The 26840-nt window shown below is 37.6% G+C and overlaps 2 protein-coding genes across 3 annotated transcripts; both read left to right on the forward strand.

Moving 5' to 3' along the window:
• Positions 1-1179: 1179 nt before the first annotated feature.
• Positions 1180-8653, forward strand: LOC109095289 (sodium/potassium-transporting ATPase subunit beta-1-interacting protein 3-like). The gene is made up of 6 exons (XM_019108992.2): positions 1180-1423; positions 3832-3969; positions 6527-6607; positions 6839-7036; positions 7362-7422; positions 7563-8653. Exons 1-6 carry the CDS (start codon positions 1370-1372, stop codon positions 7574-7576), a joined length of 546 nt encoding a protein of 181 aa, XP_018964537.1. The 5' UTR covers positions 1180-1369; the 3' UTR covers positions 7577-8653.
• A 1019-nt stretch (positions 8654-9672) lies between these two features.
• LOC109095288 (YTH domain-containing family protein 1-like) lies at positions 9673-18515 on the forward strand. Of its 2 annotated transcripts, none has more exons than XM_042762177.1 (6): positions 9673-10125; positions 10710-10734; positions 12201-12280; positions 12751-14376; positions 15981-16025; positions 16885-18515. In XM_042762177.1, exons 1-6 carry the CDS (start codon positions 10099-10101, stop codon positions 16909-16911), a joined length of 1830 nt encoding a protein of 609 aa, XP_042618111.1. In that variant the 5' UTR covers positions 9673-10098; the 3' UTR covers positions 16912-18515. The 2 variants fall into 2 exon arrangements, with proteins under 2 accessions (XP_042618111.1, XP_042618110.1); XM_042762176.1 differs by having other exon boundaries at positions 9698-10125; positions 12751-14385.
• Positions 18516-26840: the final 8325 nt, after the last annotated feature.

Below are 26840 nucleotides of genomic sequence, written 5' to 3' on the forward strand. Positions count from 1 at the left end.
CCTTATGACTTTATTATTTTGTTCTGTGGAATACAGAAGAAGACGTCCAGAAGCAGAATGTCCAAGTTACTCTCTTCCATACAATGAAAGTTGTTGGGAAACTCAAAAAAGGCACCAAGAACAAGACTTGTTCATTATAGGTCTTTTGAATTTGCATAACAACAATTATGTGAGCAACAGGCTGAAATTGAAGGCACTGCACACAAAAAAATATCTTGCGTTGCTTTACATCCATGGTTACCATTCCTTTACACTGAATGAAAATGAGCAACTCGGACGTTATGCTATAAATGGGCAATCATGTCATAATGGTTGTAACCCTTGTAACCCAAAGGTTGCAGGTTCGAGTCTTGGTACTAGCAGGGATTGTAGGGGTAGTAAATGACCAGTGCTCTCTTCCACATTCAATACCACAACTGAGGTGCGACCCTTGAGCAAGGCACAGAACCCCCAACTGCTTCCCATGTGCCACAGCAAAAATTGCTGCCCACTGCTCCAGGCGTGTGTTCACGGTGTGTGTGTTCACTACTCACTGCTGTGTGTGGATGGGCGAAATGCAGAGCACAAATTCCAAGTATATGGGACACCATACTTTGCTACACGTCACAGGAAAAAAAACTACTAACCATAACCTTCCTGAGTTTTACCCCCATTGTAATGAATTACCCTGCGGTAAGCTTGGGTTTCTACAAAATCATTAACCTTAAACTTGCCTCTGAAAAACAACAAGCAAAGTTTAGGCTATATGTAAAAGCTGTTGCCCCCTGCTTTAAACCAACAGCTGGTTGCTGGTCTTGCCAGGTAGGAGCTGGTCTTCCAGTTTGGTCAGCAAGTACTCAGCTGGTTAATTCTGGGGCCATACAGAAAAAAAAAGTTCCCAAACAACACACCAACCTGATCAGCTTAAGATGGTTTTTGTTTGGTAAAAGTTTAGCTGCAAAGAACATGCTACTGCATAACTGAGCATTTTAAACAAAACAACCCAGAAGCGTTAATGGTAGTCAGATCTTGATTTCTATGGAATGTAAATCTAACCATTTCCCAACTCTTCCAGCCGCTAGTGCAGTGCTCCACCTGCCGCTCCCTCTCGACAGCGCATCGGGAGGTGGCGGCTGTTATGAGATAGGTCTAATTGGCTGTTATATAGGAAACACCCCATTTTATTTACCCCCCGATCACACCCTCTTTACCCCCGCCTACCGCTTCTTATTGTTTTTAACCCTCTGCGCTATGTACAGCTACGATCACAGCCCATTGTGAAGGAAGCATAGCCTGCTGAAAAATACCGCTAATAAACTGGCTACCTCAAAAATGAATCTGTTTTATTTACCATTTTGAGTATTACGTGTATACCGGAGAGATAGTGAAGATGGGCTGCTGCTCGGGGAGGAGTGTGTTGATGTTCTTCTGCGCTCTTCAGCTGGTAAGTGCGTCATAGAAAAACAAGCGTCTTTTGTATCGCATTTATTAATCTGTCTGATAAAAAAAAAAAAAAAAACTTTATGAAATTTTACGTTGTAATATGAACTTCTAGACGAGTTTCTGAACATCTCAAGTTAAACCCTGCAGTCTTTTAAATAGTCCATTGTTTGAAAGAAGTCAAGTTTTTCATTTATAACATAGGCAATAATTGTACATACAGTTTTTTGTATATTGGAAGCGTTTGTTTACCTCGTCAGAATATGGCTGCTCAAACACTCTTGGGCAGTTATGGGACTATTATAAAAAAGTAGGCTAATTACTGTGAAAGATACTCAAAATTAGACCATTTATTTGTAATAAGAGTACAATGAGAACTGAAGTGCAAATAATACATTAGGTCTATAGTATATTTTGAATAGCTACTGTGTTTATTGTGCACATAGTGTATTTATAGCTTTGCTCATTTGGAAACATTTGTTGTTCTTTTGTCTCATTCTTATTTTGATATTTTTGTATTCTATATTTACTGTAATGTGTTACTCTGTCATGTGTCTCAGTTCTGAATTGTTTTGCTGGTATTGCACCATAATTTTTCTCAAATAATTTTGAAAATATTCATAATCCATCCATGCTACTGCAACATTTTTTTTGCTATGTAGCTGTATTTTAACTGCAGACATAAGATAAGTCATAAAACGAGCGATATGTCAACTGTGCATTGTGTTACCGAGAAATGTTTGTGTGCAATTTAATGTGTTTAATGCATTTTTAGCTCATTGATAGCACTTGGTGTGTGAGAATCCTTTTTTCCTCTCACAAAGTGATATATTGGATTCATCTTGTCATCTCAGTTAAGTAGTTGCACTTGTGTTTAGAGACAGTGACCTACATCCCTGTTGTTATTCTGCTTAACCTTTATGGCTTTTAACTTTGGTCTAACCTTAGCTTTTCTGTCTTTCCTAACATTTCCTTTCTTTCCTATCAACTGTGTGAATGTGTATGTAAGAAATAGAGAGTGAAGATGCTTATCCAGTTATATATATATATATATATATATATATATATATATATATATATATATATATTTTAATGAGCATTATATATTATTTATCTGGTATGACATTACATTTGGTCTATGATTTCAGTAGATTAACTCAGCCTTGACCTTTAAAAAAAATACTGTCAACTTCTAAATAAATGATGAAGATTCAGTGGGACAGCGCAGAACAGAAGCATGCAGATATTAGTATTTACAGTTGGTATATTTGATCTCAGGGTGGCTCAGAAAGAAAATATAGCTGTATGGTTTAATCGGTTTAGCAAATTCAATTCAGTATTTCACACCTTTTACTGCCAGTGAATAGAAGAAGAGAGGTCTGCTGTATGTCTGCCATACCATGTCCAATTTTGTGTAATATTTTGGCACCTATAAGTCCTGGCTGAACCTTCATCCTTCATGTCAACTATATCAGCAGGTTCAGCCACTGTTGCTGTCTATAATGGTGGTTTCATATTTCCTTTAAAATATTTTAAATGAGTTGGAGACTGTTTCACTTTTATGGATTAGATTTACCAGGATGGATATATGCTGCATGATCGGATAGCTCATCATGGTTTCCATGCTATTTTCTGCCCAATTATAAAAAAACGAAAGCTTTCAATGTTGAAAATATATTCTTCTGAAGCCATAGTTTTTGTATGAGAAACAGACCGAAATAAAACATAAAATTGTGATACCCAGTGGCTCTCCTTGACAAGTATCTGTGAAAAATCTCACTGTTTTATGTTTGGCTCATTAAAGTCAACTCACTTCATGTTGGAACACAGCGGATGGGGACTGTGGTGAATACATGGTGAAGCTACGAATGGTTGATTTGAGGTGGAACCTCTGGGAACAGCTGGTACACAGCAGCATTATGGCATACAGAGAGAGATTGTATGGGGGATGGGTGCTTAGTGGCAGAGAGAGGGTTTATGACTGCTGCAGTGAAGCTTTATGAGAGGAGCAGCATCCCCCACACCCAGCACACCCATCTGAATCATACATCTCCCCTCACTGAGCCTCTGACCTCCAAGGAGAGCCCTCATCTCCTATTGCTCACCCTTTCTCCCTCCTGCCCTCCTTTTCTATTTCTCAACCTCGCTCTCTCTGTTTCTCTGTCACAAGCTTTGCACCCCATTGGCTTTGTTACCCTGGCAACCCTAAGTAAAAAGCCAGCATGTGGAACAGAGGTGGGGGTTTTGATTGTGTGTCTCTGGGAAAGAGAGATGGGGTCTCCATCATTATTGTGTTTGGGGCAGCATGAGGGTGTTTTTTGGTTGTGTAGATGCGAAGTAGCTGGTGGTTTTATTGTTTTAACAATGTGTAGAGATCTTGATCATATCATACTCTCTGTCTTTTTTCTCTAGATCACTGCTGTGGAGAGACAGTTGTTTGACTTTCTAGGTTACCAGTGGGCGCCCATCCTTGTCAACTTCCTGCACGTCATTGTGGTGATATTGGGCTTGTTTGGAACAGTCCAGTATAAGCCCTGCTATGTAGTTTTGGTATGTACTGTATTTACCTCATAACATTTTTTTTTATAACTGTTGAACTTTGATAGGTATGTTAAATAATATTACATTTAATAAAACTTGTTTTATTAAATATACAATATAACTTATTACCTATAAGTTATTTATAAAAATACATTATTTATACTTAATTTATATAATACTGGCATTAAATATAAAAAGATGACAAAAATACCTAAATGTATTAAAATAAAAATGTTTTTATTAAAATAAATGTATAAAATTCAATAATACATTTTTAATTGATTAATATGATTAAATGTATTGATTTCCTTATTTAAAAAAATAAATGAATAAACAAATACTGTTCAAAAGTTTGGGTTTAGCAAGTTTTTATTTTTTAAAGGGGTCATATGATGCGATTTCAAGTTTTCCTTTCTCTTTGGAGTGTTACAAGCTGTTTGTGAATAGATAAGATCCCTAAAGTTGCAAAGACTAAAGTCTCAAACCCAAAGAGATGTTCTTTATAAAAGTTAGCACGCACCCCTAAAACGCCTCATTTAAACATGCCCCCACGTCTATGTCATGATGTGGGAAGATTTGCATAACGCTGCCCAAATGTTCACGCAAAGAAAGAAGCCGTAACTTTTATTCTTGCTGTCGCCGCCAGCGCCATGTCATGGAGACGCTTCTTCATTGTGAAAGCGAAAATATTTTGTTTGGCCTTCCAAAAGAGGACACAACTAGAAATCAGTGGTTAAGTTGTATTTACAACTTTGTTCCAGAACAGTTCAACCCAAATATTCAGCACAGGATATTCCACCATGATTCCAGTTCGAAGCGAACGTATATGTTCCATTTAAAGTGTATTGAAGTGTGCGAGATGTGAATTTAAATTCTATTTATTTACAGAGGTATATGATGTCACACTTATCCATGCGTGAAGACGTTGTGCTGCGCAAATCCGTGAATGAATGTTCCGAAGTGAAGTCAACAGATTTCCCCTGCTCAGGGAGTAGGAGGCAATGAACATTGTGTAGGGACCATGTCAATAGGAACACAGTTCTTTTAAGGAGCTCACTTCTAATTGGCTGATTATCTGAATCAGGTGTGTTAACAAAGAGAGACATGCAAAATATGCAGAGCTGGGGGAAGCAAGGACTGGAATTGAGAACCAATGGTGTAGAGTAGCACTTGTTGTTTGTCGTTTCTCTGATCACAATGCAGACATGGTTTTATGTTTACGTGGTGCGATGCAATGCAACGCAACGCAACGCGTAAAAACACAGTATAAGTCATTATTATCCGTAATTATGTCCCCACTGGATGCAACAAATGCCTCCTTTGTAATGGGTTTTATTTCAAGGGGGGTAACATTTCCGTCACACGCTTGAGGCATTCGGCCAATCACAATGCACTGGATAGCTGACGAATCAGAGCACACCTCGCTTTTCAGACAAAAGGGCTTTGTAGAAACAATAATGTACAGTATGTGAAACAATAACGTACAGTATGTGGAAAATAATGTGTTTTTTGAACCTTTAACCGCATAAACACATTTCATTACACCAAATACACAAAATAATGTTCTTTTTAGCAACATCATATGACCCCTTTAAAGATATGAATGTTTTAATCTAGCAAGAATGCACTAAACTGATCAAAAGTGACAGTAGTGTTTATAACAGATTGTTACAAATTCTGTTCTTTTGAACTTACTGTTTATCAAAAAAATTCCTGAAAAATCTGAAAAAAAAAATGTATCTCAGTTTCCACAAAAATATTGAGCAGAACAACTGTTTTCAACGTAATATTATTATTATGTTTCTTAAGCACCAAATCAGCATACTGGTTTTCTGAAGGATCACACTGAAGAAAATTCAGCTTAGCCATCACATGAGTATTATTTCAAAGTGTAATAATATTTCACAATATTACTGTTTAATATATTATTGATTAAATTAACGCAACTCTGGTGAGCAAATATAATATGTGACCCTGGATCACAAAACCAGTCTTAAGTTGCTGGGGTAAATTTTTAGCAATAGCCAAAAAAACATTGAATGGGTCAAAATTATACATTTTCATTTATGCCAAAAATCAGTAGGATATTAAGTAAAGATCATGTTTCATGAAGATATTTTGTACATTTCCTACTGTAAATATATATCAAAACTTAATTTTTGATTAGTAATATGCATTGCTAAGAACTTCATTTGGACAATTTTAAAGGCGATTTTCTCAGTATTTAAATTTTTTTGCACCCTCAGATTCCAGATTTTCAGATAATTGTATCTCTGCAAAATATTGTCCTATTCTAACAAACCATACATCAATGGAAAGCTGATGATGTATAAATCTCAATTTCAATTTCTTAATTGACACTTAAGACTGGTTTTGTGGTCCAGGGTAAATATATATATATATATATATATATATATATGTGTGTGTGTATGTATGTATGTATGTATATGTACAGCCTAATGCAGTAATTTGGTTGTTTACATAGATATGGATTTTTGTTTGTCAAAGTTAAGTAGATGTGGAGTCCTGATGACCATTGTAATTATGTTCTTTCCTTTTCTCTTAGTATATAGTTTGGACTGTGTTTTGGGTGACTTGGAATGTCTTCATCTGTTGCCTTTATCTAGATCTTGGAGGGCTTTCAAAGGTAAAGTGTCCCATTGCTCCTATGGGTCAGTCTAGTGCATTCATGCCTTTGGTATGAAATGATATCATCACTGTGGGTATAGGCTTACATACCACAGATGAACAGGATTAAACACCATTTTAAACTTACACTATGTTTCCTCAGTACTACAGCATTAAATTAAATAATGTTTACAAAGCCATGAAATTGAAATTAAGAATATTTAGGCATTTCTGTGCTGTGCTCTTTTAGGACAGTGATTATATGTCACTGGGACTTTCGTCTTATCGTTCATGGTGGAAGGACAACGGTCCAGGCTGTGAGAACAGAAACCTCCAAACCACTAGATGGCAGCATCTGGAAAGTCCTGCTCTGGTCTCAGAGCTGGGCTGTGTATTAGAGTATCAGTACATCGAAGTTATGCACAGCGTCCTGCAACTGTTCATTTCTGTAAGACCCTAAAACTGAAAAAGTCATTATCTGTTAAAACTGTAGTGTGCAGAAATAATGATTGTTTTCAAACAGGTTTCCTGAACATGTCTTCCAGCTATGCTGCTGTGTCAGGCACAGGTTTTTGTTACCTACAAATAAGTAGGCAACTGTAATAATGTTGAAAAATTACATATTTAAATTTTAACAAGAACACAACACTTCGGCTTAGATTTTTCTGTGATACATCCATATATACACCAATACAGAAATTCAGAAACACTCATAAAAAAATGTACTTGTACATGACTTTACTGAATCTGTTGCTTTGTTTGTTTGTTTGTAGGCCCTGGGATTTGTATTTGCCTGCTATGTTGTCAACATCTTCAATGAAGAGGAAGACACATGTTCGTAAAATAATTTTTAGCTTTTACCTTTAAAAGTGTTTATTTTTGTCTGTTTTGCTGGCTCTTATTCATCTTCCTAAACGACTGATATTGTTACTTCATGTGAATCTAATTTTTATCTGCATTGTGTTACTTTTCAGATTTGTATAAGTAACAGTGTCCAGATCTCATCAACATCTCCAGAGAGAGAAAAGAAACATTGAGAAGGGAAATAGATGGAAGAAAGGAACATTAACCATTCTCAGAATGGACTGGATTGGATGGAATCCCAATTATTTATATGTTTAAACATGACACTACACAAAATGTAAGAAAATAAGAGTGATGTGAATGTGAACATGAAAATTCAAAGGTATGTGTATGTGTGTTTTATTGTTATTATTTTGCCTAATGACACATTGAACTCAACCAATGAACAAATAGCAAGTCACAAGGCATCTGTATAACTATTCATCCAAAGCTAAAGGATACAGCAGTGAACCTCACATGCTTTTATGAATACATATTTATTTTAATGTCAGGATATGATTCTTCTGCAAAACACTTTTACTTACCGTTCTAATTTTACAGTTCAAATGTTATATTTTGTATATTTTAAACATTGTAAAGATCTCAGTTTAATGGTTTAATAGTGGAGATTAAATGAAGAAGGATGAATTGCTTCACATGCACTCATGTCATTACACACAAAATGCTGTTAAATGTTAATGATCAACATCAGTCTATTTTACTATCAGTAACACAAGCCATATTTGTGTGAGTGTATATAGGATATAGTACCTGTATAAAACCTGCATGTGCTGGTCTGTGTCTTAATGGCCCAGAGAAAACAGAAACGTTGTAACACATATGAAACATCAAACCTCATTTTGTAAATGTAAATAATACAGCATTTACTTAACACTGTATTATAAATGCATCAGTTTTATAGGAAAATTAGTCTCTGTGTCAATGAGTTTTGATATGTAATCGACGAAGTTCCCCAATTGACTCACATTACACTGACACCTAGTGGTATTAGACAAGCGCAAGTTGAATCTGTTGATGGCAACGGTTCGTTGTAGCCTTCTACAATACATAGGCCTACCAAATTTTAACTATAAAAAGTATCAGTCTGCCTGCTAATGATCTTGATAAGTAAGCACACCCAGATTATTATGTGCTATGTGATATAATATTTTGTTTTCCTGTGGACAACAAAAGCCTTCAGAATCCAAATCCAACATGTTCCCTCTCATTTTGAATCAATTTCAAGCTGAAAACACCTGATAAATTTAACTTTAGGAAATTCAGCAAAAGCATCTCATCAGTGAAGCTCTTTTATTATCTTACATTATCTGTGAAATGTGTGTTATGTTAAAAAAAGAGCTGCTCCCTGCAGGGTTCCAGTCACCTATAGTTAGTATACTGCAAACTTATTAAACAGAAAGACCCCCATCCCACCCATCTCTGACTAAGATCAATAGTTAGATCTAAATATAAATGAGCTACCTTGAATGCCTTTTATCAGCATGAGGTTTGGCTGATACAAGATTCTCAGTGCTTGTTAATGACATTCTTTTAACATTGAAATTGTAAATGATAAAGGTATGCTGGCATGGCTTATAATTAAACTAAATTAAGCCTACAAGCTTTTAAAAAAGAAGTACATTTTTCATCTTCCCAGGCAAATGGTTTACTACAGCTTGAAGAAAAAGTAATCAAGCTTGTCAACAACAACTGGTGTGAAATGTATGTATTCGTCTATTTATGAATATATGAAAATAAACTAAAGGAAAGGACCAGCTGAAACTCCATTATAGTATTAATTAAAAAGTATAATGTTTTTAATATTTTATTATCTATACTGGATGGTTTGTGATAGTCACTTCTTTTTGTCTAAATTAAACACAAACCCATTCAATATTTAAACTAATGTGACAGGTCCTCTGACAAACATATACTGTGGTGAATGATGAATGAATGAAGTTTTTAAGAACAAGAAGAGGAATCAGCTAGTTTTCATTACATGAAAGCATATTCTATATTTTCTGTTTTTATTTTTAAAAATTATTTATACTATAAAGATAAAAATAATTATACGTAAAATTACAATGCCAAATATACAGCACTCTCATTTAGTACCTTAGTATACTACACTTTAAATTTCTTTAGGCAATTATTAGAAGGAAGAACAAACATGAAATAGTTTTTTACTAAGATTAACAAGACATTTACGCAGTGATAAATTTTTTCCCAATTTTCTCAGGTTGGTCACCTCCGCATGGCCACCCGGTCCATGTGGCGTCAGTCCCTCCGCGCAGATCCCGGATGGAGCGGCCATTGGGCGGAAGTGAACAGAGGTGCACAATAACTGCGGGCTAGGAGGAGGGAAAAAAAAATATATATATACACTTTGAAATAAATTTACACTCGGCGTGTGACAGCGTTGGATTAAACCCCAAAACCGCTGAGCCTCTGATCCTCTCGGAAACATCCTCAGGCTGGACTTTTAGTGCACTCGAGAGGACCGGATCGCCGGAATTCAAGTCGTGGAACTTGCTGAAAAAAGCGCAGTTCAGCCTGCACGGAGCCGAGAGGAACCCACGGTCTTCGGGTTACGCCGAACACCCTCGCTGCTGCTTCTGTTTCTTTGCAAGACTCTTGCTGAATCTAAAGAGGCCCTCTTGATGAATTATGTCTGCCACCAGTATTGACCCACAGGTAGGTTGGAGTGGCACGGCGTCGCGAAGGCCTTTAGGAGGAGCAGGGAATGCGCGTGCAGCCTCCGCCGCTGCTGCGAAGATGTTACGGGCATCTGCCTCTGCTTGCTTCACACAAGCGCGATGGCTAACGAGCTAGCATTTTTTTCTCTCTCTCTCCACTTGTGTAATTGAATATTACATCGCATTTTTCGCTCCAAACAGACATTTCCGTTCGACACATCGCAAAATGTGTACCATCAGGATAAAACTTAATTTAGTACAATCTCTCTCATCAGCTACCGAGAGTTATAACCAGTTTTCTGCGTGGTCGAGGAAATGTGTGAACGTCAATTCCTTGATTGACTAAATAAATATCAACTTAAGCCCTCGTTTCTATTTAATAACGAATAGCGAGCGACTGCTGATAGTGAATTTGATTTATTGGTGATGCTCTGATGGAGTCGATGTGGATTAGGAGCATGAAACGTTGTGTAGTTATTTACATGTTAAACACGAAGAGCTCGTGTTTAAAACAACAATTTAAAGGTGTTAATGTTTTATCTTGTTCTTTTATCCACCTCTGATCACCCACTGAATGGGAAGACATCCAAAGGGCAAGACGCTAAAGGTGAGTTTGTTTTATAATATAGATCTCTTTAATACTCTCTTTAAAGAGTTACTCCACCGTAAAATGAAAATTTTGTCATTAATCACTTACCCCCATGTCGTTCGAAACCTGTAAAAGCTTTGTTCGTATTCGGAACACAATTTAAGATATTTTGGATGAAAACCGGGAGGCTTGTGACTCTCTTATGGACTGCCAAATAAATAACAGTGTCAAGGTCCAGGAAAGTATGAAAAGCATCGTCAGAATAGTCCATCTGCCATCAGTGATTCAGCTGTAACGTTATGAAGTGAAGAGAATACTTTTTGTACACGAAGAAAACAAAAATAACGACTTTATTCAACAATTCCTCTCCTCTGAGTCTCTCCTCTGTGTCTCTCCATGGCGTATGCTCTTCTGTGTCAGCCGCGCTGCGCCGATGCACTGTTTGCTTTCAAACCAAAGCGTAAATACACGTAAAAAACCGTATCCTTGTGGCGCGGCTGACACAGAAGAGCGTAAACCACTTCCGTACTAGTCATATTTGTCAAAATGGTCTACGCTGATTTGGAGAGACAGAGAGGAGAGGAATTGTTGAATAAAGTCATTATTTTTGTTTTCTTCGTGTACAAAAAGTATTCTGGTCGCTTCATAATGTTACGGTTGAACCACTGATGGCAGATGGACTATTCTGACGATGCTTTTCATATCTTTTCTGGACCTTGACTCTGTTATTTATTTGGCAGTCTATGGGACAGTCTCAAGCCTCCCTGTTTTCATCCAAAATATCTTAAATTGTGTTCGGAAGATGAACAAAGCTTTTATGGGTTTGGAATGATATGGGGGTGAGTGATTAATGACAATTTTCATTTTGGGATGGAGTATCCCTTTAATTTACATTAAGTCCAATTTTATCATTATTAATGCCTTGGCTATGGCTGTTAAGTCAAATTTGGGCATTTATTCTCTGTGACTTATATCAAGGCCTGGTTGCTGTGTTGCTCTTATATCATTCAAATAATGTTGTCTGAGAGCTCAATCAATCACCTGATGGAGCCATATACCTCATTTTGGAGTCCAGACCTGCTCCTGTTGTATTAACACCACTCTGACACATCAGTTGGCAATGGGAGCTTGGCTTTTGAACACATTAAATAAATTATGCTTCATAATTCTGTAGCATTAACTACTGTAGTTGTGAATTTTTGTCCTTTGGCTTTGTGTAATTTTTAGATGCTCCTCTTCATCTGTGACTCTGTCTGTAGTATTGTGGTAGTCAGAGCATGCGGTGAATGACTCACTGAGATCGGTGTGGTGAAATACACATTACTGTAGTCGCTTAACATTTGTTGAAGGTCTAAAATGTGCATAGCAGAGCATTGGTAAAGTGATATCTTCCAAGAGACAGAGAAGACTTGGTTTTAGCATGTGCTTTGTGTTTGTTATCAGATGTACAGGTCTGAATGGTTTAACTTCATTCTTTATTTCAGTGCAAAATGGCTCTCTTCATCAGAAGGAAACGGTCCACGACAATGACTTTGAACCATACCTCACTGGCCAGTCTAATCCGGTGAGAAATGTGTTTTTGTATTTGTCTTGGGGTGTGAAATGGAGGAAAAAACATTTAATTCAGCATTGTTGTCTGAAAAAATCTTATGTTTTTAAAATTTAGCTTCTCAGCTTAAGCATGTTTTTGATATTTTTAAGAAAACTAAATACTGAATATGCTTTTTTGTTCTTTTTTTCAAGTGCGTTGTCCTTGTAGGCTTGTGCATGTAAAAACAGTATATTTTTAAAGTAGAATAACTTCATTTGTCTCTGAAAGAACTGTTCTGCTGTGTTTAATGAGGAAGAGAGGAATAATAATAACTAACTAGGTTTTACACTGAGAAATTTTTCTATACATTTAAAAAGGAAATAACTTGTAATTGCGGCAAGGGAAATTAATATTAACCAATTAGGTTTTCATTATTATTTTATTATTTCATTATTAGTTTCATTATTAATTCTAACAACTCTATTTCTGTTCTGTTCCCTCAGAATAACAGTTACCAATCAATGACCGACCCATACCTGTCTAGCTACTATGCCCCCTCGATTGGGTTCCCGTACCCCCTCAGCGAGGCCCCTTGGTCCACTGGCGGAGATCCACCAATCCCGTACCTCACTCCGTATGCCCCCCTCAGCAATGGGGATCATCACTTCATGCATGACACTGTGTTCGGACAGCCAGGGGGTCTGGGCAGTAGCATCTATCCACACCGCTTTAACTTTTTCCCTGAAAACCCAGCATTTTCCGCCTGGGGTACGAGCGGCTCCCAGGGCCAGCAGACTCAGAGTTCTGCATACGGGGGCAGTTACAGTTACCCGCCCAGTTCATTAGGTGGCACCCTGGTACCCGACGGGCAAACAGGCTTCCCAAGCGACACCCTGAATAAGGCGCCAGGTATGAATAGCTTAGAGCAGGGCATGGTAGGGTTGAAGATTGGCGGTGATGTGACTGGAGGTGGTTCCGGAGTGAAGACGGTGGGCTCTGTGATTGGTGGAGGGCAAGTGGCGGCAGCTGTGGCCACAGGTAACGGCGGGACTCCAATCGGGATGCCGCCTCCCAAACCCACATCCTGGGCAGCCATTGCGAGCAAACCGGCCAAGCCTCAGCAACTGAAAGTGAAGAGCAAGCCGGGGATGCCCATGGCTGGAGGCACCCTGCCCCCACCACCCATCAAACACAACATGGACATTGGCACCTGGGATAATAAGGGGCCTGTGACTAAAGTAGCCTCACCACTGCCGCCCCACCACCAGCAGCAGCCTCCACTCCACTCCCAGGGTCACCTACCGCCTCACCATCACGGGCTCCCGCCCCCACCTCAGCCCCCTATGCCGTCTGCCCAATCACTTGCTCAGCAAATGGTGATGCAGGGTCCGCCCCCTCCACAGCCTTACCAGAACCATACCCCTGCTCCTCCCCCTCAAACCCGGTGGATTGCCCCACGTAACCGTAACCCTGTTTATGGTGGGGGTGGCAGCATGGACAGTAGTGGCTCTTCGAGCGGTGGAGGGATCGGCAACGGTGGTGGCGGCGGACCTCCGGGTTCCGGTGCTATCGAATCCCACCCGGTCCTTGAAAAGTTGCGTGCGGCGCACAGCTACAATCCCAAGGACTTTGATTGGAACCTGAAAAATGGCCGGGTTTTCATCATTAAGAGCTACTCGGAGGACGACATCCACCGCTCCATCAAGTACTCTATCTGGTGCAGCACGGAACACGGTAACAAGCGGCTGGATTCGGCCTTTCGCGCCATCAATGGCAAGGGTCCTGTCTATCTGCTGTTCAGCGTCAACGGCAGCGGACACTTCTGCGGCGTGGCAGAGATGCGCTCACCTGTAGACTACGGCACCAGCGCTGGGGTTTGGGCACAGGACAAGTGGAAGGGCAAATTTGATGTGGACTGGCTGTTTGTTAAAGACGTGCCCAACAGCCAGCTCAGGCACATCCGTCTAGAGAACAATGACAACAAGCCCGTGACCAACTCCCGTGACACGCAGGAGGTGCCTCTGGAGAAGGCCAAGCAGGTGCTGAAGATCATCGCCACCTACAAACACACCACCTCCATCTTCGATGACTTCTCACACTACGAGAAACGGCAGGAGGAGGAAGAGGTGGTAAGAAAGGTATTTTTTTTTTTTTTTTCTTTTTTTTTTTTTATATCGTAACAATATCTGCATTGTTAGTTAATGATTGGGATATGTGTATATGTTAGCTAATGGTTGTGGATATTGTGTTTTTTATATGAGATTAAGGTTTAGAGATGCATATGCTGAAGGAAAATATTTCTGTTTAGAGGTGGATGTCCATAAGTAGTGATTAACCAAAGAACTTTGAACAGCATGTGAAGGGTTCAGGCTACAGTTCATGTCACTGAAACTGCCAATGTAAAGGTTACAGCTGATTACAAATGCCACAGATCATAGATACTAGGGATGCCACAATACAGTTAGCCCACGGTTCAACACATACCTTGGTTTTTAACCACAGTTTTCGGTTCGGTTCTGATGGCTTGGCACATCAGAGTGTTTTCTGCCATTTATAATGTGATTTTTGAAGCAAATTGACAACAAAAACTTCCTGTGAACATCTGCATGATGGAGAAAGATGTGGATTATAATATATTTACTTAAAATTTCTTTTCAAAGAGGTATTATTTTCCTATTTTTGCCCAAAAATAGGATGGATTGGCCATTATTGAGCACTAGAAACACGTCATTCATAATTTCATTCATACTGGTAGCCACAATGCATTACAAAAGTAATAGAACTCATGACATTCCAAGAAATCCCTAATGGACAAAGGCATTGCTATCGCTGTAACCGAATAAAAAGAAAATTTTGAATGATGAAACATGAGGACAATAAACACTTGCCTTGTACAATATTTATTTTATATGTGTTCTTCAAGCCATCTTGGGTATTTTCTTTATCTGTTTTATTATATATGTATTGGATTTTTTATTAATGATAAATTTTTTACTTATAATCCTTTGTTTTTTGACTCATTTTGTGCTAAGAAGCCACATCAGATCGACAAACTTAAGTTATTTCAAACACATGACTGATGTTGTGAAGTACAAACAAGTTATAATGTTCTCTTTTTTTTGTTGGACAACCGGTTTAGAAACACTTCTCATTGCAAGCCATTACAAGGGAAGGTGTTTGGCGTGTTGCTTTTTCAAATGTACGTTATAAGCAGGGAGGCATTTCCTCATCTCAGCACAGAAATGATATAAACGCAAAACATGGACATTTCACAAGCGTGTATTGAACTGTGGATGACGTACCGAACAGTTCAATATTATTTTGAGAATCGTCACATCACTAATAGATGCCTAGTTGTTTTTGGAATGGTTGATGCTCTTTGCTTTTGCTGTTGATGCTTCAGTTATTTCATTGTTCTGTCTTTAAAATTTCATCCAGTGGTGTTTTTTTAATACTGTGATGCGCTTGCTTTAGTCAAGTATCAAGCTGCTAATAAAATTCTATTTTATCAGTAAGATTAAGCTAAAACGTGGCTCCACTTTGTTTGCTCATTTGAAATGTGGTTTTATTCACTGTAAATTATTCATGCTTTTGACTGGTTATGGTTAATTTGGCCTTGTTTTATGTTGAGTATTTAGCCTAGTTATTGACATTTTTATTCAACAAGAATTTAAGAGAGTGCTGATGTTTTTGATTATTGATTTTAATCTCTTTCTTTCATCTCCACTGACAGAACCTAGAGCCTGCTCCTCTCCAGAACCGATCCCGACTTGATCAAGTAAGCTCTTCTTTTTTTCTTTTTTTTTTTTATCGTTTTCCAGGGTTAACATGGTTATGGAAGATTTGGAAATGTCAGAGAAATTAAAAATTGTGTTTTCTAGACCAAGATTGGAATGTTTTGTTTATGCACAAATCTAAAATATTTCACTAGCTATGCATTGCATCTTTTATTGCTAACTTTCATCTTGCTCCTCCTGTAACACTCATTTGACTTTAAAAGATATTTTGTTAAACTCTATTTTTGAATCACATACAACATTCTTAGGAAATTCCCTAAAGACTGTTTATTAAAATGTGTAGAGGAAATTTTGCATCTTTCTGTATGTAAATTATCCATGTTTATTAATGGTTTTACTATTTTTATTTAACTGATACACTTAAAAAAAATGTAGTGAAACAATTTTCACTTAGAAATTGCTGGTAAATTTCACACATAATTACAAAGAAACTGCAAGTAATGCATTGAATTAAACATGAAATATTGAAGTAGAAAGACTGAAATAATATTTTCTTGTTAAACAATCTTTGTTTTATTTATAACTTTGAAAAATCATTTTTACAATGTACTGCCCTGTTCTTGACATGAAAATTGCCTTAGAATCTGGCGTGACATGAAACAATCACTCCTTATGAGTGTAAATGTTTTTAAAGATCCAAATTATGAATAACTGTACAAGTAAAGGAAATTCATTGGTGAAAAGTTGTGGTAACCCTGGCTTGTGTGTGAGAATTTAAAAGTAATACAAAATGATGCCCTTTTATTCTTGGACTGCAGTGGTAGTATTTTGAAATGAAAATAGTTTTTGGTTTTTGTGTACATCAAAGTAACTTTCCCTCCATTTCTCTTTCTCTCACAGGAACGCCAGAACCGAAATAAACAATAGAAGGCTGCCCCCTACATATGATGAGCAGTTGTTTTAGGACTGACCATTTGAAAATTAAATTTAAAGAGGACACAAGATGAAATTTCAAAAAAATAAACAATCATTATGTTTTTCTATTTAATTCTGGTGACTTCAGCCAGCATCAGACTCGAGCCTCTGCGCCTCCGGCTTCACCTGTGGGGGCTGAAGTCGATTAGCACCTCTCAACGTCGCCTCATCATTTTGGTTTCTTTCTTTTTTTTTCGTCCTTTTCTTTTCTGTGGTTTGGTATTGTTTTCATACACCTCCCTCCCCCCTTTGACCAACTGATATCTGCACAAGTCTTTTATTTCATCCTGTATTTGTGTTTCTTCAGCCCCACTGCTCCACATCATGCCCTTCAGAGTTGGTTAAATGAGTGGGTAGTGTATTCTGTGTGTGTATGTATGCGTGTGTATCAGGGATGATGGTGGAGTGTATGTTAGTCATGTGATATGGCAGAGGTAAGGGAGTGGGGGGGAAGGGGTATCTCCAGCATCAGTGACTGTAATGGGCCAGTTTTATGTTCTTTAGATCCAGAGTGGTTTGAATCCCATTTGTGGAGAATCGTGCATCTGCATAGAAGGGACAATGACATGTGTCTTGACATGAGATGATGTTATAAAAAAAAAAAAAAAAACTTTTTGAATTATGTAACACTTGACTTTTTTTGTTCAGTGACGAGCCACTTATGTTACAGGTTTTGTTTTTTCTTTTCTGTTTTTCCTGCTTGGAGCCTTAACATTTTAAAGCTACGGAAACCGTTTAATAATGGCTGTTCTATACCTCAATTGAAACAGCGTTATCAGGGAGACGACATCCCATGCATCCTTAACCAGGGGAAGTCAACATTGTCACTGGCTGGACTAAAAACAAAACAAAAAAAGGAAAGCAAAAGTAATGTTTTCATTGCGGTTCAGAGCCTAGTGCTCAGACACCGTTCACGTACACACTTAATGTTTAAAGAGCAGAAATGTAACTACTTACTGTTCCAACACCGCCCAGCAGAGGTCGCTGTTTCTTTAAGCCAATCTGAGAGATGTAGCAATTCACTGCTTTTTATTTTAAAAATCACTTTAGATGCATCACCCTTTTTTTTTGTTCTTTGTCCTTTCTTAACAGATGTCATTTTATCGCTTTTTTTCCTCCCTCATGTCCTCAGTATATTGCTAAGCTTTAACGTAGGATCATATAATTATAACAATAACGAAGAACGCCTCAAATGTGTAACCTGAAAATTAATGTTACTAAATTACTGTTAAAAGTAAGAAAAACAAACAAACAAACAAAAAAAGAGTATATGGTTTCTGTGCGTGATTTTTTAGGACCTGCTTGCTGTTTTGTGTGTTTGTGTGTGGGAGAGCGGAATTGAACCGTGCGAGGGTTTCAGATTTCTATAGTCATATAACAAAAGATTCATGAAAATATATGAAATACTAAAAATATTAAAAAAAAAAAAAAAAAAAGTTACAAGACAAACATTTAAGTCACCCCTGAAATGAATATGCATTGTATTGGAAGGTCACTATCTATCACATTCTTAGATTTGATCATGCTCATTATTAAAATAATACTATATGGTGTAATTGTTGTTTGAAGGTGTTCTTTTTACTGCCATGTTTTGTTGGGCATACTGTCTGTGTTGTTACTCTACTGATTGTTTTTGCACAGAGGTGCCCAAAACAGAGTTTTGTATCACTTTTTAACCTACTCGCACCCACCTGAGAGGATTTGGTTGACCTTTGATGACCACACAGGATAAACATGCTTAATTTTCAGACATGATGGACGTATATTTGTTATTTGTGTTATTTTTTTTATTTTTTGAGTCTCAAAATTATACAGGATACGTATTTATGGCACTGTCACTTCTGAGAATTGTAAAATAAGCTTTGAAATAGAGCTAATTATAACAAATGTGGAAATATTGTAATTCCCTCATCATATCAATATAATCGCCAATGCTTCATAAATGTTTGATTTGCCTAAATTTTGAAAAGGTTAAATGGTTCATCTGTAATCAAATTTCTAAAGATGTTAACTGTCATTTTTAGATATTCAGATACTAGAGCAAAAAGTATTTTATGCACTCCAACTTGTCCTAAACATTCATTGTTGAGTTGAAGAGAACAAGCATTCTTTATCTACAAGCATTGTACTATAAGCCTTATACAGTAAAGGTTGTATAGTATAAAGATGGTAGCCCGTTTTATTTATGTGCACACCTGCTACTTGTTTAGACTGCTGAGATGGAACATCATTCATTAAAATAAACAGCCAATGAAAGTAGTTACATCAGCACATGGTGGTCAAACGCAGAGGGCTTTGGCATGTTTGGCACATATAAACAGCAATATGATTTCCTAAAGGTCATATAAATAATATTAAAATAGATGTTGAATTTATTACTGAAACAGCTCAAAATTAAATGTTATCACTCTTGTATGAGAGTCGAATCTCTGAGTACAGCGCCATCTGAATTGACTGGCTGCCATCTTGTTCTACCCATAGTTAACAGAAAGAAGAGTTCTGGCCAGAAAAAAAAAAAAACTTGAAGTAAGATTTCTAGACATGAAACAGATTTGCATGAAATAAGGGTTTATTAACAGGTGAACAAAGAAAGTGTGGAAGGAAGAGACAGGTCTTGGTAGAAGATGCTCTATGGGCATTAAAAGATTGAACACGATATTTGAAAAGAAAAGTCCTATTCTAAATGTTATACAATAATGTCCTCCTGACTTTATCATGCCATTTTTTTATTTTTATTTTATCTAAACAAATCCATATATTTCAGTTGAATGCAGTATTTTTTACAAGTATACACTCAAAACATGATGATCCAGGTAATGTCAGACTAGCCATACTGACCTCCATCATGCACTGTCTGGGGTTTTTCTGTGTTGCAATGGGAACCAGATTTCTTTTGTACACAGAAACTATTAATATATAGCTGACATTTTAATAAATGTTTGTGCTCAAGGTTCCTTCAAGCAGTGTAATGTCTACATTAGCAAATCCCTATTCTTCATGTTTACACTGCATGGCTTGATTAAATCATGGGACTCTATGAATTAGTCATCTATTAAATAGTCTTAAATCAATTTTATCATTATTATATGAAAATGACCTCATATACTAGTAGAAATAGACTTTAGCGATGTTCAAAATAAAACAATAATATACTTTGAATTAGAAGAGGAATTTCACATTCCTGTCAACTCCCGAAATTAATATTCTTATCATGCGTCTGCAAACCAAGCGGCCTCAGTTCCTGTTCAGCTCTGCCTTTACGAGAATCACCGCGCAGTCTTCACTCTGGATGTGCGCATTCCTCATTCCTTTTGATCAACGATACAGGTTTGCCGTTTTAAGGCCCCTCTCTTGGCATTCACCGCGTGCCTTAATTGTATGGATATTAAATCAAGGTCCGCCGTGAACACGCAGAGTGGCGGGCCCATGTCACCACCCTCCATGACGCGCGCACGCCAGAGCAGGCTGCTCTTCAAAGAGTACCGCAAAGAGGGATGTCGTAATGCGTTTTAAAAACACGACGACGACAAAACGTCAAAATAATAATCACAATAGTGTTTCTACATTGTTTCCTATTTCAATTTTGCGTGACACACTGTCAAATGCCAAAGCATATATTGCGCAGAGCGGGCCGGCCAGTGGCCTACATTCAATCCCTTTAAGAGCTGCTCTCTATATGATTCTGCAGCCTCAATTCAAGCAGCCATGGGTATTGTCCCCCTTCTTTTGATTCTCTGGAATTTTTGTGCCTCGGTGACAGTACGGTTAGGAATTCAAAAAGAATGTCAATGCCCAAGTATGGCATATCATGAATTAATAGCTGTCGAATAAACCGAGGAATTGCATTACAGGCAGCAGAATGAAAGCAATGAAGAAGGTAGCATCCGTCCGAAGGGCGCGCATTGTTATGATTCTCACTCAGTTTGCTGACCTCTGCAGTAGTGCATCCCTTAGACTACATGAAGTGTAAACAAAACACTTTTAAAATCTCAAAATACACAATCAACTCTTTTACAAAAAGCTGCCAACCAACTTCGTTTAAAATTATATCACCGCCAAAACATGCAACATGACTGAAGCACCACTACTGTCCCCCGTAAACACGATGCTCCATTTTCTCCGTCGAGCATCTTTTGAGCTGCCGCCGTATCCCTCCTGCATCCCGCAACCAGCAATGAGGTCACGCCTGCCTTTTACCGATGAAATACACCGATTGTATCCCGTTTTTAATCGTAATCGTCTTCTGCTGCAGTGTTAAATGGCCTCGTTTGCGTCTTGGTTGCGCTGATCCCTTCTGGAGAGATTAGTGCTTCCTCGCGTCCCCGCGCGCTCGCCCTCCTCTGCTGATAGGACTCAAGCGCGAGAGGATTACATCGGGACATGGTGACGTCATGACCCGCACCGAAAGCCCCCTCCCCTCCCGTTAACCAAATCCCCATCAGTACGATGCCCTTGAAAACCAGTGAGGCTGACATTCGGAGGACTGAGAGCCATTAGCGCCCTTCACATTCAGCTGAGTTGCTGTAGCTTCCTAAAATTGTTCATAACCACAGCTAGTGTAATAAATGTCCCCAAGCACTCTAAACAATATCAGCCACGGTCAGCTGATGGTTTATCACTTCCTTCACATACTTCTGTCTGATTTATTTCCAGAGGGGGAGCGAGAATCTCCACCGTCTCAAACCTGCACTGCATGCAGATTCTGAGCTTTCATGGAAGGAGGGATGCTTTACATTTAAAAAAATTTAATCTACAGTACAGTTATAGTTCAAATTGACCGCTTCCATCGATTTTATGCAAATGTTAGATACTTATTGCAGCAAAGTGCGGTAGTGGCGCTGTTGCTATAGTAACCGATGAATGCGATTTCGCGCGCGTTCTGCAACTTTGCACCTTGTAATCTTACTTTCGTAGTTAAACGTTTGAAATGACTTTTTAAAAGTATAAGCTAATACATACTCTACATATTAATTGGTGGCCCAAACCTTAATTAGAAAATCCATAATATGCATGCACTCTGCTTGCAGAGTCCAGTAGGATATTTGATGCGCAATTTGGTCGCAAGAGTTTCCATAAAATCGTAAAAAATTGTGAATCGTGAACAAATAGGCCCATAATTTCTACAAATCAAAGCCAGTGGGACTATAGGAAGTGAAAAGGGATTTGAATATTTAGGAACTTTAAACCCACGTGCAATTTCATGGACCTGACAGTTTGCTGCAGTAGGCTAAATTTCATTCACCATCTTGAATTCAGCTCATTTTCAATCCCCCTCATTTCGACTGTAAATGTGTAAAATCCAGAATAAATGCTCAAACAGGAAAACGGTTATTTATTCTTCCCCTGCAGCGATATTTTGGGCCTACTTCCTTCTCCACTGCGCAAGGGAGGAGTTTTGTCTTTGCATTACAATACCATCCGGACCATTCATCCCGTGCGTCCCTGCTCTTCAGCGGCCCGTCCACCCCACCGCGCGACCGGGGCCTCTCCACCACAAGACGTCACCACAAATGCAAGCAGGGAGGCTTTGGTAATGCAGGGGCGCGATTTAGCTCCTTTGTCACTGACGAGGAGTCAAGATAATGTAGATGAATAAGAGCTGAGAAAGCCCTTTGAGTTGAAGTAACTGCCTGCACCTGCTTCTACTGTCATGTATTTCTAACCCTGCTGTCGAGGTCAAAGAAGCCCCATATTCTTTAAGGGATTATTAAAAGACGTTTAAATTTATAATTAAATATATAAATAAATAAGCCTCGCCTACATCAATTCAAAGAGTCAAAACTCCCAAGGTATTGACTTTACGGGAAATTATAGCCTACACGCTAAAACAAAACAGCAAAAATTGAAAAGGCAACATACAATAATAACAAACAATTGTTTTGGCCACATATCATAGTTAATAAATTGTATAAATAAATAACATTATGAAAAATAATCAAATGTCCTGAAAAGAGAACACAAGAATAGGCTACATGTTAAATTAAATTAAAATGTAATTTTTAAATAAAAATTAATGTGTATAAAATAAAGTATATGAATATTTTGGACTAGATAATTTTCTTATTTTATTTTTTAATTATTTAGCTTTTCCGTCCTCACTATCTTCCTCATTGCTGTCCTATTTTCATCCTGTTTGATCATTTTATACTTCCCTCTTTTCCTCTTTTACTGTGTCAGTCTTCTCTTTTACTTCCAGTCTCCCTCTCTCTTCTTCCCACCATCCTTCTCTCTTCCTCCCACGTGTTTCTACATCACTCTCTTCAGTATGAGATCCACTCTGCCCTACATGTCTCAGCTGATTGGACCAGCTGCTCAACTCAAGTTCACCATAGCAACTATGATTCAGTCGCCCAGCAATGGATTTTACTTTCACCCCACTTCCTACTCAGGGACCCCCATCTCCCCACAGCCAACCGTCCAGTGGATGAATTTGTTGATAAGTGAAGTGTTACTCTCTTACCTGGAATCTGCGGTTTCACAGCGTTGATCGCAGCATTGGGTCCATTTGAGGAGAGATGTATTCCACATCAGGCAGAAAATAAAAAACATTATTTTATGTTTGTTTGTTTGTTTTTTTTATTTGTTTTTGTGTGCGTGTGTGTGTCTGATTTATTTGTGATTCGGATATTGTGATCTTGTGATTGCATTTTAGCATTTTGTTTTACATATAGCATGTAAAATATATATTGCTGAGAAATTCAATATAATCTAATTTTATGGAAAACAATTACAGCCATTATTTACCTATGATTTTAATTTAATCGAGATCTAATTCATGAATAGAATAAGGCGGACATCTTCAGGTGAAAGGTCATCAGCAATATATATGATGAGATGGTGTGCTTTTCCATACATTATATCAGCCACTGATCTCTGGTGCATCTCCTTTGTTGTGTCCTCAATCCCTCCTCTCCTCTTTTTTTTTATTATATTTGACAGATAGAATGGGAGTCCTCAACTAGAGCTCATGCGATATATATTTCTGGTCATGTGTTATTTACTGAAAGGCGGTCCAAGCTACACTAATGATATGGCCAAAGGTAATTATGTGCTGATGAAAATCTTTTGCAATCACTATATTAAACTGAAAATGTTTTTTGTGTAGAAACAATTTTTACAATTTTTTACTCAGACACTGCTAGTAAATTTCACAAATAATTATGAAAAATGGCAAGTAACACATTGAGTTAAACATAAAATTTTGAAGTAGAAAGACTGAAATAGTATTTTATTGTAAAACATACTGTTTTATTTAATTGTATTTATTTATTTAGTGTGTGTGTGTTTAAGTGTATAAGGACTCAGAGCTGCATAAAAGTTCAGCTTTATTTGATAAACTCACCCAAAAAAACATATTAAGAAAAATGTTTTGGAGTCTTGTCATTATTTTACATGTTTATGGCTAATGCAATCATGCTTGCATTTAGAATAAACAAATTACGCCAATAACTCTCACTTATTGAACAGATGTGTTTCTCCTTTTCACAAAATACTTGATTGCCTTCCATCAACCCCCTCCACATGCACAGGATTCCTCCAGCACTGCAGGTCTAATTTTATTCATGCTCATTTGCATTAGTAAATGATGACTAATTAATCAGACTTGTTAGGGGCATTTCTCCAGTGTAGGAGGAATATTGTCATTTATTATATCATTTGACTGACATAAAATCTGTTTATACAATGGGAGCAAACTGTTTTTCTAGAATAAATTGTTACAATTGTGTTGTGTTAGATCTGCCCCCTCCATTGCTGCATTCAAATCCAGGTTAAAAACTAATTTTTATTCCTTGGCCTTCCTTGTTCCCTAACCTGGTAATCCTGTTTGTTTGTTTTCTGTATCTCTGTCTTGTGTGCCCTGATATTGAAGGTTTTATTTTTATTCATGTTTTATAATTATTTATAATTATGATTATTGATTCTATGTGTTTTTATTTTTATTGTCTTTTTAGTTATTCATTGTACAGCACTTTGGTCAGTTTTGCGCTGTGTGTAAATGTCCTTTATAAATTAAATTACTTACTTACATTTATGTTTTATTTAGGATTCACTCTTACTGTCATTCAAGAACAGCATTTGTGTGCAGCCCAGTTTCCTTCTCACTTTTTGAGGGGGATTTTTTGAAAATGTGTTTCCAAAAGCAAAGCCAGTCTTTTCCATCTCTCACAAAGTCAGTCTATATTACAGAATATCAACAATAGCCTATCAAATTCTGAGTTGATAGCCTATACAAAATATAAACATTCAAAAAATATTAAAAATAATTAAATAACCTAATAGCTTGAATTATTTGCTTTCATTTAGGCTAAAAGTCTTTACTGACATTTGTCATTTAACCCCAAAATATTTTATTATAGTTATAGTTATTATAGTAATTTATAATTTTGGATGGATTTAAACGTTTTCATATTAAAAACATATTTTTAATATCATTGTTATTATGATGGTAAATAAATACAATACGCTTCTTGTTAGATTAAAACAGCACATGTTTGTTTATGTGTGTGTTGGTGGACGCAGATTTGATTGGACAGTCTGATAATCCTTCAAAAGTTTCGACAGGTCAAATACAGCAAACTCTAACGACAAGGGACGCGGACAAATAATACAGTCATATTTGCTGACAGAATGAACATCAGGAGAATGAATCCAATGAATCCACACCTCCATGAGCTGCACGCCCCACGGTCAGAGCCTCGGTGAAAGAGTTTCCACGCAGCCCTCCGATGAATTAACCACGAACCATCGCCTAATCGAAGAGACAGCATCGGAGATGGACAGAAAAAGTTTTCAGTGTCTGAAAAATGGATTTCACAGAAACTCGGCGCCGAGAAACGGACTAATCAAAAAGCCGAAAGCGCTGCGGCTACTTATCAGTGCGCGTGAACGGAGGCGCGTGCACGATCTAATCGACGAGCTGGATGACCTGCGAGCTGTCACACTGTACCGCACTGTACACGCCGAATCAAAACGTGAAAAAACTGTCCAAGATAGCGACGCTGCTCCTGGCCAAAAACCACATCCTGCTGCAAGTTCGGGCCTTGAAAGAGTTGTGCAGGATTGTTGAGCAACTGAACATGAGACAAAATATTATGACACATAGCCTATACTGTCACATTAAGTCTTTATGTCAGCGTGTTAATTATCTTGAATACGTAGGCTAATTATGAACAATATGACCTATAATTACACAATAAAAAAGCCTATATTTCAATTACACACACTCGGAAGTTCATGCTTATGCAAATATTAGGCTATAACATGAATACATTGAAAAAAAAAAAATGTTTTTTTTTGTTTTTTTTAATAGTAGGCTAAGGTGTATGAAATCTGTACCCTTATATTTACATTTTCTGTTACCTTTGATTTAGTCGGCTAGCTATTGTGGAATGAAGTCATCTAAATAAATATAGACATGTCTGTCAAATTTGTCTTGAGTTCTGGAAGGAAATAAGAAACGAAGAGTTTTGATTTTGAAAAGTATTAATACAAATGTCACTCACAAAAGTTGTATTGCATCACCTGTTTTGTGTGAGAAATAACATATGGTGTGGTTCAACCTGAAAGAACAAAAACACATTCACAAACACATTTCATTGGTTCATACCATCTGGTCATCAGCAGGAGAACTTAGCGGCTGTTGCTGGGAAATAAACAATAGAGTTATTGTATTGTACTGTTTTATCTGACATGTTGCAACAAAAATGTCCCCCTCCACTAGGAGGATTTCTCATCTGGTCCAGCCAGGTCCACATAATAAAGACGAGTCTCATCTAATCTCTGAGACATAATCAATTATCTTTCTCGCCCTACAGAATATGTTTTGATGCCTGCTCTGCAAGAACAGCAGTGTGTTGGATAAGAGGATTAGGCGAATTCAT

Source organism: Cyprinus carpio, chromosome A8 (genome assembly GCF_018340385.1).
Source record: "Cyprinus carpio isolate SPL01 chromosome A8, ASM1834038v1, whole genome shotgun sequence".
NCBI lineage: Eukaryota > Metazoa > Chordata > Actinopteri > Cypriniformes > Cyprinidae > Cyprinus > Cyprinus carpio.